The following is a 15,936-nucleotide window of genomic DNA, read 5'->3' on the forward strand; positions in this document are numbered from 1 at the left end:
GTCTTACAATTTCTCCCTCGTAAACATAATTCCCAGGGTAATAGAAAAGGGACTAAAGTTTTTTCCCCCTTGGCACTTGGAAAAGTTTTTCTTTTTGTCGTATTTCGTATGTCTTTGCAGCAGTGAATCTGCTGAAAGGGAAATTGTGATAAAAGCGTAGCGACCAATCCTATATTTTTCACAAACTCTTGAACTCCTGTACATGCACGAGTTAATACAATTTTTGATAATAAAACTTCATCGTGATAGTAAAAATAATAACTTTATTTTCGTACATCTTCCGTAGTTTGTTTTACAAATGACTTGCGCGCTCGTCCGTGTCTCGTCTTGGAGTTACAGAAGGACCACTGACGAGACAAGAACAACTTATGGTACAGCTTGTTAAAAGATTTATTCCACCATTATACAGTTCCCATTGCAGATTACTCTACCATTCGCCGGGGACGCAGTATTTGAAGGTACATCCTGCCGTCTTGCCATCTGCCGAACAGAGGCACGTGTTGCACTGATACTTGAAGGACGCGTTCGGCTGGCAGGAAAACCCGGGCGCACCGGGCGCAATGTCCGACTGGGGAAGAGTTTCACGTTTCGTTTTCGGAGGTGGTGGCGAATAGCACGCCTTCAGGGTACAGGCCGCCATGCCGGTTTCCGTACAGAAGCAGGTATTGCATCCGTCCTCACTTGGAAACACCGTTCCAGGAGTGCATTTCTCGTCACTACTGGAAGGAGTGGCACGCTTCGTTTTCTGCGGTGGTGCCGAGAAGCAAGCCTTCCGTGTACAGGCCACAGTACCGCTGTCCGTGCAGAAGCAGGTGTTGCAATCATCCTCGCTTCTGAATACCGTTCCGGGGATGCATTTATCAACGGGACTTGGTGCGGCACGCTTCTCGCGTGGTGGACATGCTCTCCGCGTACAGAACCATCCAATACCGTTGTTGGCACATCGGCAACGATTGCAATCCTTCAGGGTTCCAGAGTGAATGAGTGAGTATCGTTAGTGATTGACAAGCGAAAAGCAGTTCTTTCAAGCAGTGCCTACCTTCATCTTGATCTCGTTCGGAGTGCACACCTGTCCGTTGGTTTGTACATGCACTTCATCCTTCTCGTCCGCCGACGACAGGGAGTCACCGTTCTGCACATCGGTGCGCACCTGACTGTCGTCGGACAGCTCGTTCGGTGGGCACGCCTTGCGCGTGCAAGCCTTCTGACCGTCTAGACTGCAGCGACATTTGTTACAATCCTCCATGAACGTTGTGCCCGGCTCGCATTTCTCCTCGCAGAGCGCTGTGAAGAATCGAGAAAGGAAAATAATGCACGAATAGAAACAAACTCCTGCCTTATCGCTACGAGAAATCCTACGCGATCGTTGCCTTTCGAACATTCTGTTTGCTGACATTCTGCACACATTCTAGCCCGGGGCAGGGCACGCAATCACCAAACTGGGCGGATAGACCAACTGCCGCTGATAAGCCACCGGACCGTATCAGCCTGAACGTGACGACGTGACGATCGATTCCAATCAAAGTTACCGATCAACGTTGCCGGCCACTGTGTGCGATTTCGATCGCATGGTGCTGCACCAGTGTCTGTCGCCAATTGGACGCGTTGGATTCTGGGAGAGAATTAAATTGACCTTTGCGGAAACCTTCCACTGTGACAAAACCGGTGAATGAAGCCCACCAAACGAGCGATCCGTGGTAAACGGAGTTGTTACAGGCCATGTAGCGAATTTGAAAAACAAATCTAATTATTCAAAAATACAGCACGTTACATCACTTTAAGGGCAGAATGTGTAGTAACAGACACCAGTTGTTACTCTATTAAGTACTATACCTAAGTATTCTTTATTATTATTAATTTTCAATTCTTCAAAATAACGTAACTTTTATACAACTAATCCAAACCTGCATACCAATAATGTTTATTTGTCCAAGATATCCAACTAGTCTTGAGGAATTTGGATAAGTCGTCTAAATCAAGCACCTTTGGAAGTGCATCAACCTAACCTCACTTGCTAATGACGCATTACTGGACCCCTTCCCGGAAGGACATCGCATCGATCGTCTTAAAAACAGATCGCAGCCCCGTTACCGGACGGGAACAAAAGGTTCAAGGTTTCTCGCGCATTAGAAGCGCACCGCACTGGGCTGACTAGGCGTCCCATCCCATCGGACATGCATGAATTATTTACATAAGACCACCGCCACTACTGCCGTGCGCCGGAATGGGGCACTCTGCTCTGTTCTTATCGCCCGCCAGCATGCGACCCCGACCATTGCCACAGGCCGACACCGAAACAGTTTGCTACGATCGTTTGGAAGTCGTCGAAGGAACCGGTCAGGGTGGGTTCCCTTTTCTACCAGACCAGTCGTTTGCGGGCTTGGATGGAGAACGCAATTGGGAGCCCGTGATAGCCCCGAAGCCGAGGTTTGTGGTTCCGGAGTTCAAGGTAGCACTGATACTGATGCCTGTCGGCCTGTCGGTCAGACGGCGTGGAAGTCTAGTGGCGCAAAAATTCAAACGTAAAGCAAAATACAATACTGGCGGGTGAGTGGGAAACAAAAAATCCCATCCACACAATCACATCCGTTGCTGTCAGGAGGGTAGCGTAAAAACGGGGAGGTGAGACAAAAAAATAGATGGAAGCCTTTCCATCTCAGACATCGCGACGATGGCGTCATCCCTAGCAAGTGACCGATTTACCATGGCTTACTTTAATCATGTTTCGTTTGTAGTTGGATTTTTTGGAAATTTCTGTACCAATCTGAGTCTGACTGTGTCCGTATTCTGGCGACTCACGGACATATAATGTGAGTTCCTTATTCCTCTTAAATTATGTCATAAAATTAAGAACCCAAATAACAATTAAGTATTATATATCAACACTTCTAAGAAACCAATAAAGAACAATTTAATTATCAGTTGTTTTAAATTAATGTTGAAATTTAAAGATACATTGAATTACTTTTACATCTTCCTTTAGGCTCAAGTTAAAATAAGCAATCTTCGTAGGAATAAACATAAAAATTGGAAATATATGGACTAAACTCAGGATCTCCTTCTAAACATAACACATTTAACAAAAACTTGATATTACGTAAAGAATATAATTATAGTAAAAATATAATTTAAACTAAATTTAATAAAAGGTGAAAACTACTTTTCAATAATTAGAAGAATGTCAGGCCTTAATGCAATAGAAACGTATCACGACCTCCACTACGATCGCGTGCGTAATTATCGATCGCGCAGCATTGTCTAATTGATGAACTGCACTAACAAGTTCTTACCTCCCACAATACACGTTGCCACAATCAGAATAAGCAGCTTCATCATGTGCTTGAATACTAATTAGCTTCTCCAAAAACAAATCACCGTTCCGGCTCTCTTCTGCCTATCGCTCACTGAACTGCACTGCTGAAGCGAACTTCAAGTCACCGAACGTTTCAAACTTTAGCACTAATTTTCGCAGCCAACGCAGGCACCACGCGCACGCTCAACGGCTGATTGTGGTCTGGTTTTTGTTCGGGGTCGTAAAGATTCCCGTCCCGATTCCGGATGCTTCTCACACGCGATCACCTCACTTTGAAACTGGCCGTTCTTGTGGTTGTTGGGGTGCGTCGATTGGTTTCCGATGCTATCAGCGTATTGCCGGATGATGATGGTGGTGATGGAGCTGCAGTGTTTGTCGCTATCGCTCCCGGCACAAATACTGTCATAAATATACACGCACACACGTTAAAACACTTCACAACACCACACCAGCAAACAATCGCATCCGTTGCTGTTCGTTCGATCGATTTTGCCGAGCACCTTCACGCGCTCACTTGCGATCTTTGCTTTCGCACTACGGCTCGTCAACTGATTCGCCCAACCGTCCGGGACGGTTTATTTAAATGCTTTATCAACTGGTCTGGTTTCGCTCGGTGTGCGAGAAGGTAACACGCCATTGCCGCAGCCTCCGCCCTGTCTCCCTGTCGGCCATTTTAGCGATCGTCAACAAATGGCCGGCAGATGATGGCGATGGCTGGTGGTGGTGGAGGTGGCGGTGGTAGATACGGTATGACGATCGAGCCACAACACACCACAACCCAAACAACGCCGTACGTCATCCGAATTTATGTACCGTTCAGCCGGTGCCAGGTTTAATCGATCAGACATCTCGCCGGAAACGGTTCACACGGTTCTGTGGACGGTTTGTGCTTTTTGCAGGGGTTTTCCCCACTATGCTGCCATCGTCCGCTCGGTTGACATTCGGTACGCATCACCATGGCAACGTACATTCCGTGCCGGTAATGCGGCTATGCAAAGAATAACTTGCCGCCCGGTTCCTCAACAACTTCACCAATGGAGCTAAACGTGTTTAATGTTTGTTGACGGTACGCCGAATGCTAATGGATCACTGGCATTGTGGGTTTTCTTTATTTTTCATTTTGTTTTTTGTGCTAATCTTTTTTTTTTTTTGCGTGGACTGTTTTGCATTTCCGCTCCGTCGGCAATACGACAAATAGGCAATCACTCAAATGATGGATTCCAATGAATCTTGATAGCAAGAGGTAAAATGATGTTACTTTGTATGTTTAACGATGCGAGCAGGCAGGCTTTATGTTGCCATTTTTACTGACACAACGTTCAATTTTGTCAGTCATACTCATACCTCTATAGTAATGCATTGTCAGTTCATAGCGAGTTGGTAATAGATAAAGTAATGTGTGGTGTATAACTATTTGTTTAATTTGATTGTTGATAAATTGAACAGTTGTGCGTAGATTTATTACTCATAGCCAATGGTAAAAAGGTTAATTTATTTGATTAGTTCAACTATCAAAACGGAAGTATTTTCCATAGCGTTAGAAAAACAAATTGTTATCAATTTATTTAAATAACAAACAAATACTAAATAAAAAATGTTATAAACAAGATGATCTCACTTCTGAAACCGTCAAGCGCGTGTATACTACCGATGTGTATGAAACATAGATGAAGAGTTAGTCAAGGTCGAGTTAAAGTAGATGTAACTGTAGCTTAAAGCTGCATGGATTAAAATACATTCTACAATTTGTACAGGGTTTTCCATCATATAAGGGACTTCAACCGTTCGGGGAAAATTTGCAATTCATGGGGGGATATTTTCAGTCAATGAAGAGACAAATGCAATCATAAAGGAGAAATGTGCAAACATATAGGGCATTTTATCTAAAAATACTCTAAAGAGCAATGTGATAATTGATATCGTTTATATTTGGTTCCGTTGTTTTGACGGTTGCTTAAATTTCGGCGACAAAATTAAAATTTAGAAGATTGTTTACGTACACACTTACACGGTCATCTTTTTCATTCTAGAAACTCAACATTCATTTGAATTCAATAATAAAGATTCTTTTCTTTCATGCTTCTGAAGATTTTCTACAGCGTCAGTTACAAAAATCTTTGTTTACCTCCCCTTTGTTACCTCCCCTGTATCCTTACAAAATCATGTGGCAGAGCTGTGACGACCAAGCCCTTAAAAATAGCTATGATTTTCGTGCAATATCTATCAAATCAAATCATCAACATTTAGATAACAATTATTTAACTAAAATAATTTATATAATAGAATATTGTCGAAATTTAAGCAAACCGAAGACAATTAACAGATTGCTCTCCAGAGCGTTTTTGACAAAATTCCCCTGTATGATTGCATACAGTTTTTCCTCATACGATTCCCCTGTTTTCCTCATACGATTCGAAACCCTGTATGACTTGTACGAAACCCTGCATTATTTCCTGATCAGTGCTGTACACAAGAACCTTCAGATGAAAGATGAACCTTCAGGAATGTCGTGTCATGTGAATAACACCGATCAATCTAGTGTATTATTTCTCAAGGAAGTGAAAGACAAGGGCTTTCAATAAAAAAGAAATCAGATTCAGTAGTATAAAGACAAGACACATGCAGTGTTAGCATTATTTGTGCAATTCCTACGCGTGCAAAAATACAGTCAGGTGTGAAATTTGTCCAACACCTTTCAATAATGTGCTATAAATGCCCTCTGCTTCAATAGAATTGTGTCGGCAAATGTAAATGTTTTTTTGTTTGCTCACAATTCAACGTCCTCCACAACCCCAAAGGGCTGCAATTAACAACCAGCCGCGAAAAACTTGTGTGTGAAGTACCCCCGCATTTGGTTGCGGAACTGCGCCCTACTGGTGCAAATTAAGCCTTTCTGGTGTAATGCCGCAAAAACAATTGTAGCGTCTGAGCAACGTCAAGTCAATCCATTCAATCAAGCGAGCAAAAACCACCCTTTGGCGTGTCCGTTGCCGTATTTACTGAGGCGCATAAACCGCGCCAAACAAACAATTTTTGTAAAAACATACAAACACATGGCCGCATAGAAATTGATGGGTAAATATTGGCTTGTTGACGCGCCTGTGGGCTCCATTCGGTTCCCGGCGATACCCCCATGCGCGTCTGCGCAAAGAGCCGGACGTACCACCATTGGGTGGAAATCCCGGTGAACGATTGATTATCATAACCACTTTGCTGGAGCGCGTCGGCGTTCCGGGCTTCAATAGATTATGGGCGCATCGCAGATTGTAAGGCGCGTTTAATGTGCGCCAAGTACGTATGCAGAGCAGCGCAACTGTAGGGGTAAACATCGTGCCGAGGTGATGCAATCAATCATGCAAGCAGTTCTAAAAATAAACAACGCTTCAAAGTGTTGTTTCGTGTACCGGAGAAGAATCTTAAGCCTTTTCGGAGGTTAAGCATAGGCTCACCTTCGGCAAATCGACACGTTCTGTTGGTACATGGCAGAACAATTGCAATGGCTCATAAATAAACATGATCATAGTTTATTTTTCACTACCACAGTCGTAACTGTATCGGGCAAAGCACATCTTATCTATGTTGAACTCTCAACTTAAAAAAGAGTTTTGGCTTCTAGCTCTACAGTTTAAGCCGCTATCGTTTAGACCAACTACGTCACATGCTACGTCATGTTGACGCCCCATTGACTTTACGATACAAGGCCCGAAGAATTGATTTATCAACGATAAACACTTTTTGAATGTCGCCAAACTTTTGTAGATGTCATTCAAAGTAGTCGAAAAGTAGAACAGATGTTGGAAGAAACATCTTACTTATAAGAATAAGTAGCAGCAAGTAAAAATCTTTGTCATCCGAGCAACCAGCTGGCATAGAAGTTGTAATGGAGTTGATTTAAATAAAGTTAATAAATAATACATCTCGCTACAAATACATTCTAAGCTTCATCTAGTTGAACAAAACTTTAAATAATACAATACTTATGTGCTACTTCCTAAATTAAAGTCCTTACAGTCCTTTTAGATCATCCAAACAGAAGTGAGGAAGCGTGGTAGACCCACACTGCGATGGAGTTAATGCTTTTGCGATTAGCAGAAGATGTCACTCAATCGTCAGCTGTTTTGAAGTCTCTTTCAGCAGGCCAAGACCACGAAGCAGTTAAGTAACTAAATCATGTCCAAACTGTTGTCTACGAGCACCAACTGTAGCTAAACAACAAGTACATCAGGTCCAAAAGTGGAAAGGTTCATTTGATTCATTTGGTTCATTCACAAGAATGCTTGATATGCAGCTGGTAGTTCTTGATCTTGATGCAGTGCCTGTGTCTCTGTAGACGATTGATACTTACTCATATTTTATCTGATTTTTAATTTAGTCCTATGTCATTCGACATCCAAGCGAGATACAACCGGTATACTATTCAGCAAAACATATGAATTTCTAAGATCTAAGCAAAATATTTCCTAATTTATCCATCACACATCGATGAGAAATACATTCGCTCAAGTCAAATAAACTCAAAAGGCTTATTGTGGTAAGCAAGAAAAAATCAAATCGTTCTGGTTTTTGGTTTTATTTGGTATTATTTATTAACGTATGTTCCATACCCACTTCATTCGTTCCTTCATTTTTACCGATATTGTTACCAACTAAATTACTAAAAAACAACTAAAATTGATCGATAATTGTACAACTCATAAACTGTCGTGGTTTTGTTTTTCGCAAACTTTAATAATTCAATTTTATTATAATTATAATAATTTAATTAACTTAATGAAACAATTTGTTGGTTTTGTTTTCGGTACAAATCAAAACAGCACTGAATAGACCTAAAAATATCTATATTAAAGAAATGCTAACATCAATAATAAATAAAACATAGTGCAAATTATCACAATCTATGTGGCAAAAAGGAAACATTGTTTACAAGCACAATGCACTATCTTGTAATCGTTTTGTTTGTGTTTTAACGTTAGTTTACTATAGCCCCTTTAGGTTGACCAATTTCCTGCACTTTGTCATATTAGCTTTGTCTTTTCTTCCCCATCGACTGCTTCATCCTTTTTGGTTTTGTCGTCCTTATTGTTTTCTATTTACAATAGGTTTCGCACACTTGATAACAACGAAACGAATGCTCACTACAATGCAACCAGCAAGTAAATATATCGATCTTTTTTTTTTGTTAAATTTCTTTTTGTCTCTCTTTACTATACTCTCTGTTCAAACGGTAACGTACGGTGTATTTGTCAATGTTTCTGCATAGTGTTTGTTTGTTTTTTTTTTTATGAGAGCGATTTAAATTACTTTCGACTTTCCTTCGTTTCGTTTAATTTTCGCTCTTTCCAGCAGCTTTCAGCTTCGTGAAACTTGCATTTCATATATAAATAGTGCACGATGTATATTTATAACATTGTTTTTTTTTTACTTTTTCGTTACTTTGGTTGCCTGTGTTTGCATTATGAACTTATTGCACGTGTTGTTTGTGTATCGAACCGATGTTAAATGGGTTTAAATTAGCGATCCGATCATTTTTGCTATCTCAAGTCAGGAGAGTATTGGAGGAGTTTTGTTGTTGATGTGATTTTTTTTTGCTTTGCATATTTATATGCTATTTTTGTATGCAAGTCCTTTTGTGTTAGTCTATGCACCGTCTCATCTAAGTATGCTTTTATTTATTTCTTATGTATGCTTTCTTTTGCTTTTGTGTTTGTTTGTTCTAATCATATTTTCTTAACGCTCTTTTATATGTCAGCTACAGAACACACAGTTTTGTTTTTACGTTTTCGTTTCTCCCTCTTTCGTGTTTTGTTTTCATTTTTGATCCGATTTGTGTTTTTCGTTTGTATGTTTTTTTTTTGTTATTTTGTGTTTTTAAATATTATTATTATCAATAATTATATCTTTTAGCAACGAGTGTGTTTTGTTTGTGAGATTGTGGTTTGTTTGTGTTTGTTTTTGTTTTACCATGAGCATTGATATTCGATATCTATCTTCTCTCCGAATGTGCCTTCAAATGTTTATGTCAGTTGTGGAGTTCCAGCTGCGGGAGAGGAAGCGCCTATGATACCAATCCAAATGTTGCAGCTTGTCTGCTCGCGAATCCTGCCGCAAAACAAACATCCTACCCAATCGGGTTTAGGCAGCTGCGTAAGAATATTGATGATTGTTGCAGTACAACTATGTGAGTGTTTTTGTTTTGCATTCGTAATGAAACAGCTTTCATAAGATTTTACCACATGTTCGGTACTTTAAGCATATAAAGTATGATGGTTTTACAGGTTTTTTTGTTTTTCGCGAGCTATTTCGTAACCCGCGCGATGATGCTAACAATTATTACGACAATTTTACCCAACTCCATCCACCGTCCGCAGGCTTTCGAGCACCTGCGGGCTGAACGTTTCGTTCCAAAAAGCGCAACAATGTGTGAAGCAATCGATTGTACCGGAGTTATTGATGCAGGTGGGCAAGAGATTGAGATTCGATATGGCTGATTCTATTTGCCGATTAGGAGATGTGATTTCAATGAAGATTCTTTACCCTCTTTTTTCTTGGATTAGTTGCTCCGGGGTGACGCCATCGCATGAGAAGTTTTGAAATCTTTATCATAATCATCAGCAAACTAAAAGCCTAGCGCTATTTGCATATCGTCACACAGTATGGCTGCATGGATGTAATGACGAGTAACTTGTAACTTACTATAAATTGTTTTAGCGCTTGTCGGTTTGATCGTCAATTGTTTAAATAAATAAAATTGTTTTCTTATTTTTTAATGTTAATAAATATACCTTTCTGACAACGGTTTTACTAACACAAACTGTATTACGCTAAGGATTATCTAAGTGTGTTGAGGGGAAAATAATCGCTAGTGATAATATTCTTTAACTTCCCTCGGTTAAACCTTTCTGAGCCATGGATTGCACTTTTTTTATGTCGAATCGTGCGGAATGTGTTGCAAAGAGGCAAGATCTGGTTTGAACAAGAGTCAAGATCAACTGACAATACTCCAATCAACCGAATCTCTTCCACGTTACGTCAAGTTCTGTATGTATATGGCTTACTGGCGCCATGTTGCAGTAGACGTTCCGAATGCTAAAGTCGATTTTTTTTCTGTTCTTAACGACACCGTACAAAGTCATTGAGTTTGCATACTATTTTTACATCCATACTACAGTTACAAACACGATTTAGCCATTTTTGTTTTGTTCTTATTACACATTACACACCGCTCAAACACGCTTCGGCGTGCGATTCCAATACTCTTTGGTAACATACTTTTTTTTCTTTGATTTAAATATACTTTTCCGTTCCGAACCTTTCATGGAAGGTTATCTATCGCTTCCGAGCATTATCGTATTTTGTTAAACCGATTCCGAGCGCTAAAATTTGCACACAAAGAAAAAGGAAAATGGTAAACAGTAAACATGGTTCTATCCTATATTGTATTAGGTTTAGCTTTTTTGGTTCTTAGTTTGCGGGTCATTAAGTAGCAACACAAATTAATGTACGTCTCATTTCCAACTGTCAAACGGGCATGGAAAGGTATGGCCCCTCACCTTATGCTCCTAGCGTTCAATCACAAAATGAAATACTTTTGCATCTGTCAGTACCATCGCTTCTCATCTTTACATGTTGGCTTATGGTCATGGCCCAAGGAAGAGGTTTTTGTTTTCAACTGCAAACATTCATAATATGTTCACTAAAAAAACGCACAGAGCTCTTGTTTCAATTGCTCGCAACAAAAGCGTATCCGGATGCAACGCGGATCCATCGATGGTCATCCTATTTAGTACGTAGGCTGCGAATAGTCTGCTGAAAAACAAACATGGATGAGTCATATGCTGTGTGCCTTATCTGTGTTGTGCTTTGGTTTCTACCTACCTCGCTGTTGCTGTTGCTGCTGCTGTTGGCCAGAGAACGGTGCCTCCTGGAATTGGTCATTATCGTTCGAGGCCGGGTAGGCCGCGTACTGTTGAGCGGCACTCGGATCCGACTCGTAGGTGGAGGAGAACGATGGATCTACGCCCGCTTTGAAGCGCAGGAACGCAAAGTACGCACACCCGGCCCAGGTGAAGATCGAGAAGAACGAGAACACGATGGAAGCTTGCACATTGTTCACGCCCTCGCCGTTCGGTGGATCGTCCGCTTTGCCCCACTGGTTGGTAAGGTAGCAGAAGCCGATGAAGAACAGGAATGACCAGAAAGCTAGAATGGACATAATTGCTACATTAATTAATGTGATCTAATAGGCAAATAATTAATGTATTTTATTATCGTTTGTTGAAAAAAATTCTTTTATGCTTAATTAGTGTTTGTTTTAATTTCCTGTTTAAAAATGCCTCTAATTTCGAGTTTTATTTAATTCGCCTAAAGATATGCAAACCCTGCTCAAATGTCATTTTTTACTTTGTTTATACAGTGTTAGTAATCGACATGTTGACATTTTACTGCGTGCGATGCGTGTTTGCATACCTTTAGGCGTTTTGAACCTCACAAAGATATAAATTTCTTAACAAATCAATTTCTTTGAAAGAGTATTCTTCTTGGATTGTTTATAGAAAATATTAACAAAAGTCAATGCAATAAGGAAAAGATGTAGTAAAACATATATAATGAAAGTGAACGATTCTAAACTATAAATTATTGTGGTTCTTCATCACCGGTACTCACCAGAAAAGCCAAGATCAGCCAGCACGTAGTGCTTTCTCGTCTTGACCGACGACATCTGCTCGAACAGATACTCGCCCGCGATGAAGCCCATCGAGGCGAGAAAAGCGATCACACCGATACCGACCGCATAGTTGCAGGCATTACCATCACGATTAATTATGCAATACTCCTTGCCGTTCGCTTCCTCCCGCCACCCCTCGGACGACACACACCCGAACACGATGATCGCAAATAGCTGAAACATAGCCGGAAATGGAATGTGCCGGACAGAGTGCAACGAGGCAGGTTTTAATGAGTGGTACGGCATAATGCAGGTGGCGGATATTAAGGGGAAGAAATGAAAAAGAAACTAAATCACACGTAAAGTTGCCACCCGCTCTGAAGGAGACGAGCTTCAGTCAGGTGAGACGTGATGCCACTTAAGCTAAGTAGAGATGAATCCTGATGACATTCTCAATCGATATTTTCCACTTCCACTAGCCTATTTCTAGCCGTTTGACGAAGTTTGACCCTTTCGGTGGGGTATGTTTTATGGCATCGAAACCTATCGTGTAAAGTTATTCTCTCGAAATGGGCTTGATGAAAGGTTATTTTGCATGGGTTAGTTTGGGATCAGCTGGAAAACACACGGGCCAGGGTGATTAAAATTTGAGTTGTGTTCTCTATCGTTACAAAATGCTGTTCCCGACAGTAAAATTAATTATTTCAAATTGATGAAGCACACTTAGCTGCAATACTTATTAGTGTCAAAACGTATTTGACAGCTGTCAAACGGATTTTTATAGCACTAATTGCTACTATCCTTGCTATCCTTCAAAGTCACAAAATCGACTTCCTTCTCTGTATTTATTTCATTCAGAAAATTAGATTACTTTTAGAAAGAATACATTAAAAAAAACAATATCAAATGTTTTATATGCCAAAGGTATTTTTGACCAATTCTTTATCTGTTTGCTTAGATGTTGTGCTATAAACTAGCTTAGCAGTCAAGTTTACAAGAATTACGTATCTCCGAATAAGCATTTAACAGGAACCGCGTATTTTGGGAACTGCCTGTATATAAAATAACGAAATTCCATAAAAGTATTGAAGTTTTCTGGAAGATTCCTGAGATATGCCACTGCTCAGTAGTTCTAGTAACAGCTTTAACAAACTATCACCTGACCATCCTTTTCACCCATCTCAAATGCTTTCCGTATTCCAACTGCGTATTCCACCGCTACTGACTGTTCGTGACAAGATGCTGAAGTTAATAATGGACCCGTCACATTTGGCACGATCTTCTCGTACCACCGCGATGGTGTCTCGCGCTGTCTCATCACATCCTTTCACGTTCTCCATATCCCCATGGGGAAGGCAGACAAAAAAAACCGAACACACACACACACATTCCAAATCAATAAAACTCCCATCAAATGGCACATTCAGGGGCGCCATAGAGGACCAGCCCCAAAGCCCCAAGATGAACGGCGTACCAACCGTACTGCCTGGAAGTAATACTAGCACTCACGCATCCCAAAGCTGTATGGGAAGGTTCAGCTGGTACGCTCTTCGGACCGCAGACGAATCGAATTCTATCCGTACTCCACTGCGTGAGTGTGTGTGTGTGTGTGAATGTGAATAAATGGAATCTCACCATCAAATAGGGCACCTCGCATGGTCGCTAGGAGAAGGAAAGCAGGAAGTTCCGAACAAGTTCGGAAAATTCTTCAAGCATTCCAAGAGCTTTCCACGCGAATGGTATCTTTTTTTTGTCTTCAATTGTATGTGTTCAGAGGGGGGGTTATTTTTCTGTGGTTGATTCCATTGCTCTTGTTCACACCAGTTGAAAGCTTCCGAGGGAATACTCGCGTACCATCGCCGTTGACACCCGTGCGTCCATGTTATTATGTCACAGGGTTCCCACACTGTGCCCACCTACCAGCCGCGATTCGTCTCACAAGCGGAAGCGCTCGTAGCACCCAGGAGAGTCAAGGCAGGTATTACTGTCCACCGCAGAACTGGCAGCAAAATTTGTATGGAAATAGAGTTTACGTATTGACACTGTTATGTAAACGTACGTGCGGGAAGGATGCACGTGAGCGTTTCATTCCCGATTAATGGCAATTAATCACAAAACCTCCCCGGACATTCACGCGCTGTTCGCTGGAGAGCAAACCATTCTGAGTATTGATTGTCTAACGCGACGAAGTCTCTTGATCGTAAGTTTCGTTTTTGTTTGGGTTTGAACTACTAAAAGCGATAATTAATAATGTAGTCCTGCTGAAAGCATCATCAACACAACGTGATAGAACAGCCATTAAAATGCTTTCTCTTGTTGCAGTTGGTTGGTCCCACCAAGCAGCGTACAAATGTACACAAGAAATTCGATTTCGATTCGTTCAACCGCACCGAACCAATGCCTGACTCACGGGAGAGTGCCTCTTGTGAGAGTGAATCGAAGCATATGAGTAAGCGTGAACGCAAAGCGCGCGTGAGAACCGTACCATCGATGGAGCAGCGCTAACTCTACCAGGAAAATCGATTTTCGTCCTATTCCGAGGGAAGGTCGCTAATGCATACCAAAAAAAAAAAATGAATTCTCCTCTTATTCCTACACACTCAGCCAACTTCAGGAAGTGGTCCACTTGAAGATTTCCTAAATTTACAACCAACGCTTCGGCAGGGATACTAACCCAGCAAACGGCACGCAATATGACCGTCGGACGCTGTACGAATGCAATAGGATCGAATGCACCGCCCGCTTTACCGCCACCGTATGCTCCTCCGATATCCATCTTGGTTTTTCGTGTGTGGCTAACTTGAACGCTAATTTGCACCTCACTCTCGACAGGCAGGCACAGACACGCACGCACGCACGTTCACACACACACACGGCTCAGTTGTTTTGCTAGATAATTAAACCAAGCACGGTGTACAGTTGCAGCTGTCGTTACGATGTTCGCTTCAAAAAATTGGACCAGGAATTGTGGCTTTTCCTTCAAGCGACTGTCACACCAACCCGCAAACAATGGCACACTCGCACCGATATTACGCTGGTGTTCATTCACCTACAAGCAAATCGAAACTGGCAAAACCACCCCCTACTAACGCGAGTGAAAAACGTTAAAACCTTCCTTTGCTCAGAATTTTTCCTATTATCTCTCGCGGCGCCCCTCGCATACATGCACGGTACGTTCTCAGCCGTGTTGCGTCTCGCTCGGCTGTTTGGTGTTTCATTATTTTCACCCCTAGTGCAATATCTCTTTCTACTACCGCCCGCTCTTTTTGTATGCGCACACACACATACACACACACACACACACACACACACACACACACACACACACACACACACTCACACATGGACACGCATTCTCGCAGCTCATTCTCACGTGCACCCTTTGGCGATGTCTCTCCGCGTGTTGTGGGTTATGATAATTTTCCACCCTCACCCCTTAATGGTGTGCGCACCGAGTGAGATCTTCGCTATTTTCACGCTCTCATTAGTGAGCCGTGTTTGCTCACAAACATGAGTTTGCGTTCATCAACTGAAAGAAACATTATTTTGCGCTATTTATTTCCTGTTTTTATTATTTAATTAACATTTTGACACATCCGTAGCAATGGAAGTTGGCTATAAAGCGCTATTAGTGTGAGTGTAATTCTTTATTTTTAATTTGAAATTGTTTTACTATAACTCTTTTATACGTTTTACATATATCAGAATAATTGACGACAACTAAAAAATTTTTTTTAAACACAACGTGTTTTTAAGATTATCAACCAACATGATTGGTGATAATAATTCGGATTTCTGATGCAGAATTTTGAAGAATTAATATTAGAATGTTAAGATTTTTGTAAAAATAATCAGAATAAGCTATTGTAGAATAATTTAGTTAATACATTATGAGATGATCATTTTCCGCAAGATAAAAATAATTTCTCTTCAAACGGCAAACCCGGAAGACTTAGTG

At 41.2% G+C, this 15,936-nt stretch overlaps 2 protein-coding genes across 2 annotated transcripts; both read right to left on the reverse strand.

Annotated features, from left to right (window-relative positions):
* Nucleotides 1–243: 243 nt before the first annotated feature.
* Nucleotides 244–3,848, reverse strand: LOC128302572 (pacifastin-like protease inhibitor cvp4). The gene is made up of 3 exons (XM_053039425.1): nt 3,291–3,848; nt 1,040–1,284; nt 244–961 (listed from the first exon to the last, which is right to left on the reverse strand). The coding sequence occupies exons 1-3, from the start codon at nt 3,334–3,336 to the stop codon at nt 428–430; spliced, it is 825 nt and encodes a 274-aa protein (XP_052895385.1). The 5' UTR covers nt 3,337–3,848; the 3' UTR covers nt 244–427.
* A 4,812-nt stretch (nt 3,849–8,660) lies between these two features.
* On the reverse strand, nt 8,661–14,766 carry LOC128296968 (synaptogyrin). The gene is made up of 4 exons (XM_053032508.1): nt 14,653–14,766; nt 11,978–12,212; nt 11,189–11,512; nt 8,661–11,116 (listed from the first exon to the last, which is right to left on the reverse strand). Exons 1-4 carry the CDS (start codon nt 14,752–14,754, stop codon nt 11,094–11,096), a joined length of 684 nt encoding a protein of 227 aa, XP_052888468.1. The 5' UTR covers nt 14,755–14,766; the 3' UTR covers nt 8,661–11,093.
* Between the last annotated feature and the right edge of the window lie 1,170 nt (nt 14,767–15,936).

This window comes from Anopheles moucheti, chromosome 2 (assembly GCF_943734755.1).
Source record: "Anopheles moucheti chromosome 2, idAnoMoucSN_F20_07, whole genome shotgun sequence".
NCBI classification, from domain to species: domain Eukaryota; kingdom Metazoa; phylum Arthropoda; class Insecta; order Diptera; family Culicidae; genus Anopheles; species Anopheles moucheti.